At 39.9% G+C, this 5,000-nt stretch overlaps 1 protein-coding gene across 1 annotated transcript in view; it reads right to left on the bottom strand.

Annotated features, from left to right (window-relative positions):
- Positions 1-4,393: 4,393 nt before the first annotated feature.
- Positions 4,394-5,000, bottom strand: part of LOC308154159 (cysteine/serine-rich nuclear protein 3-like) — a gene marked incomplete at both ends in the record, with an annotated part of 5,625 nt that continues 5,018 nt past the window's right edge. The window contains one exon of the mRNA XM_080527334.1: positions 4,394-5,000. This exon is cut by the window's right edge and continues 509 nt beyond it. Coding sequence (XP_080383460.1) covers positions 4,394-5,000 — 607 coding nt within the window.

Genomic DNA, 5,000 nt, shown 5'->3' with positions numbered 1-5,000 from the left:
TAATGAGCCATGAAAGTGTTCCCTCAAAGGAACAGATGAGGTGGAGAATACAGGGCAGCCTGATGCCCAGACTGCCACAAGTATCTGCACAATTAATTCAACATCTTCCTCTGTAGACAGGAAGGCTTTTGCCCTGTTTGAATCCCCCGTAAATGCATTCTTCATGATCTGACATGACTTCACTGGTGAAATGTCTGTGAAATGTTTCCTTTGACCAATTCAATCATGGTGGATCAGTGATTATATCAATGGAGGGAGATAAGGGTATTCAAACGTTGCTCCCCAGACAGTAGTGGAAGCCATTTAAATGCTTTTTCAAAAACATCTCATGTACTGGTTATTGAGCAACTGTAATGTAAGCTAATTTTGTATTGAGAAGGGCATATTTAATCATGTAATTATGGGTCATTATGGGTCATTATGTTCCTATATGTCCTTAAAATCTACTCTGACTGCCAAAGGACAATGCCCCTTCCTGATTACCAGATAAACCAGCTACTTAAGATAAGTATGAAGTGCTTGGCAATAGCAAAATAGGTGAAATGTTGACCTACATTAAACAAGTCTACAGTAAACACGTTGTCCCCCTTGGGCCAATCATTGTCATTGTGTAAACACTGCTTCTCTATAGTAAGATGCATCATTCATGTTCATCTTTCAAATTTGGTCAAAATTGTCCCAGTGGTGTTGAGATATGGCTTGTGACATTCAAACATACGAACGGACAGACACTGATTCACAGTCCCCTCCCTGATGTCTGTGAGAAAACACACAACTGCAACCCCCCATTATTATTGAGCTCCATGATGGAGCTTTATCTTCACTGTATTTATTATGGAAAAGCAGTGACTGGCTTTATGTTGAGTGTCTTGATTATTAAACATAAATGTGTCATGCTTGCAAACCAGTCAGTAACTCAGGTTGCCACAACGACCTTGACACACCAACGCATGTGCATTTCAAGCTAGTATTCAGCCCACTCTATCTCAAATTTACAGGGCAAAATGATACATTTTATCAGGCAAAACCCATACTGTAGATCTACCTGCAAGATGATATTTGATCATGTTTTGGCCCCATTCTGATGACAACCTACAGTACCTACGCTTGAAGCTGGAATGTAGAGTCAGTTACTGAATCAAGGAGGCCCTCTAGAGGCACAAAACAGAACTAACTTACATAAGCATAACCGAGGACCACAGTGAAATCAATAATTGTAAAAAAAAAATATATATATATATATATTATATATGTATTGTACAGGAAAAATATATTGAGGTTCTGCTCATATTTAATAAAATCCTTGCACAACTGCCCATAGACGTGTAATATTAATCAAACGTGTTATCGTGATGACAATGCAGTCATTCACTTCTACACCTTAGGGTTAGGGTTACAATCTAATAAATGCTCAATAAAAATAAACACAGATATTCAAGTTCAAGTTCAAATTCATGTTTTATGACGTAGACATGAAATTACACCTCAAAATCATAACACAGTAGGGACGGGAGGGAGCTTCAGTTTTAGCCAGCAGTCTAAGATATTGTACAGTTGGTGTTACCCCGGAAAACGTTTTCTGGAGAAACCATCTCACAGTAGGGGGCGTACAAAAAAATAAAATAATCATAATTCTTCCTTCCCTTTAGCATTTTAACTGCCAATGGTCTCTGGCCCGAGCATAGATTACTTTTTCTTGTGATGACTGATAGATAATTCACTTACTTAGACACATTTATTTGTTGTAAGTCGCTTTGGATAAAGGCTGCTAAATGCCAAAGTAAGTAAAGTAAAAGTAATGTACATGGCCATAGGACTCCCCCACTGGGGGTTACAGTGGGAACATGTGGTACAGTAGCTACTGTTAAAATAGTGGAAACACTTGTTGAGACAAATTGTAAACAAACATTTCTCATATTTAGGATTGACATTTTACTTGATTATAGCATTTAGGAGTGTATCTACCATCGTTAGTTTGGACCAACGTTGTATTGATTACACCTGTCTTAGTAATCAAGACATTGTAATAAAAAGGAACAAGAGTTCCTATTATTTATTATATAAGTCTGATGTCCTGAAAAAAAAGGTATGAAATACCTTGGCCCACAGTTATAAACAGTCTTGAGTAAGATAAACATTATTTTGTTACGGCCTAATCAGGAACATTATAGCTCAGTGTGCTTCAAGGCAATATCACAATATGAGCCCAATAATAAAGGCTGTTGCAAGAAACCACAATAAATACCACTTTTCACATGAACCACAATGTTCATATGGTATGCTGTAAAATCAGACACTGTACAGCAGAACAGCAGTACAAGACTTACTGCAACTTCTCTATAAATCACCTGAACATGGTAGGGATGGTAGACAGAGAGCGAGAGAGAGAGAGAGAGAGAGAGAGAGAGAGAGAGAGAGAGAGAGAGAGAGAGAGAGAGAGATCTGCAATTTTTGGGCTTCCATGTAACCTGTAACCTCAATGAGGGTAGCCCACATCAAACCGTTGGAGGTTAGCAACCAGGTTTAAGTGGGTGTTTTTCTTTTGTCTCCAATTGAGAGACATTCATACCCTTTAGGATTAGCAGTTCTATGAGTTTTCCAACTTCTAAAGGATATTATAAAATTGACACATGTCAAACCTTCACTACATTAAATTATATACCGTCCTCTATTGTAAAAAGTCAATGAGACACATATTCATTCTGGAGCGCCATGAGATCCCTGAGATGGAATATTCAAAGTTAATAGGGAGAAAAGGAGAACAATTGTGGGCATGTCTATCAAGGACAGAATAAGCAACAATCATGCCTTCACACTCAAACTGTCTCCTCATAAAACTGAGATGATTTAAAATCCTATAAAATCTCAGGGCTGGTGTCTAATAACCATAATGACAAAGATAACAAATGAGCAGAGCAGCACTGGTGTACACACTGTACTGTAGGTAGCGCTTTATTTTACAGGACAACATTTTCCAAGTATTCCTTTAGAAGTGGCGAGATGGTAAATGACACAATATCCCAGTTACTTACTACACAATGTTACCATATACATTCTGAATAAATACAAAGTGGTGGAAATAGAACTGTAAAATGAAACGCTACCAAAAATATTGCAAATGCAAATAATCTGAGTGAAGTTTCAAATGATCAAAAGGACCTCGATGTAGTAAGATAATACAAAAAAACGTAAAATACTTTTAAATCCTAGTCATTTTAACACAATTCATGCTTTATAACAAGGTATTGAACAGCTACATGAGACAACTCAAGTTTAAGTACATGAGACGAAACACACCAACACAACATATTTGGCAGTACCTTGAAATCATCTTGATTTCTCATAAATGCTAACCACAGCCAAATATAGCATGCTGTCATTATCAAACCATTTATAATGTCACATAAACTGTTAATACTCATAAATAATCTGCAGCATTATACACTCACTAAAAACGTTATTAGGAACACCTGCACACCTTCTCATTCATGCAATTATCTAATGGTGTGGGGCATGTTTTCTTGGCACACATTGGGACCGTTAATACCAATCAATCATCGCTTGAATGCCACAGCCTATTTGAGTATTGTTGCTGACTGTTGCATGTGCATCCCTTCATGGCCACAATGTACCCATCTTCTAATGGCTACTTCCAGCATGATAATGCACCATGTCACAAAGCAAAAGTTGTCTCAAAGTGGTTTCATTAACATGACAATGAGTTCAGTGTTCTTCGGTGGCCTTCCCAGTCACCGGACCTGTATCCAATAGAACACCTTTGGGATGTGGTATAAGGAGATTCACGGCTTGAAAGTGCACCTGAAATCATCACAGCATCTCAAAGGAATGTTTCCAACATCTTGTGGAATCAATGCTATGAAGAATTGAGGCTGTTTTGAGAGCAAAGAGAGGCCCTACCCAGTATTAGTATAGTGTTCCTAATAAAGTGTTCAGTGAGTGTACATTTTCCTGTTGACTCATGTCCCTAGAAAAGTTTGATCGGTATCAAGTTGTTTAATCAAAATCTATCATCAGATGATACTCTCCTTGAGGAATTAGAGGAGGACATACATTAGCAATTACATTACTTCTTTTCATGAAACAATTTAAATTTCAAACACTGGTTATGTATTCATGATCATGGAAACGTCATTGTACATAACTTAACATAATCCTCTGAGGCAAAATTAAGTTTCCCCACAAATAGCTGTTTCAGTTTGCATCTTCATTGTTCACTTTAAAAATGCTTTAAACAAGACAACAGACACTGACTATCTAAAGGTCCCTATTCAATCAGAACTAGTAACCAAGTGTACTATCGGAAAAAAACTGCAACAAGGACAACGTTTTGATTTATCACAGATTCTGAAGGGCCTTCTTAACACACAACACACTACGCTAGCGTGACTTCAGCAGTACTATGTAGAGATGAGGGATTCCTTGGAATATCTGGCAGACACGGTGCTCCTGTCGGCCCGTTGAAGGACCCCTCCCTCTGCTGTTCCCCAGTCCATACAGGGAGCTCTGACTGCGGGCTATTGTTCAGCTGTTTCTGGAGGTTTGTCTGGAGGTGCAGTTCACCAGTCACATCACTAGGGGCAGTGTTGCGCTCCAGGGTGGCTGAGGAGCAGGCGATGACTGCAGCCGCTGCTGCGTTGGTGTGGGTAAAATGGTGGGGGGTGTAGGGACTTTCTGTCTGTCCACAGTGGTCTGTGTGGGGCTCAGAGGGGGTTTGTAGCGGCCCCTGTGTGGTGGTCCACTTGGTTGTCTCCTGCCTGTCCATGAGGGAGGGGGCTTCACTAGGGGGCTCAGAGGGAAGGGTGGGTGTCGCATTAGTGTTGTCCAGCTGGTAAAACTCGGCTGGGGAGTTGTGGTAGAAGGAGTTGGGGTTAGTGTGGTTGGTGTGTATGCTGTTGGCAAAACCCAAAACAGAGGAGAGGGGGACAACCTCCGTGTGAGACACCGGGGGAATTCTCGACCCATCCTCCGTACACTCCCAG

This window comes from Nansenia antarctica (genome assembly GCF_963989245.1).
Source record: "Nansenia antarctica genome assembly, chromosome: 3".
NCBI classification, from domain to species: Eukaryota; Metazoa; Chordata; class Actinopteri; order Argentiniformes; family Microstomatidae; genus Nansenia; species Nansenia antarctica.
The sequence above is the reverse complement of the archived record's forward strand: the minus strand, read 5'-3'. Positions and strand labels throughout refer to the sequence as shown.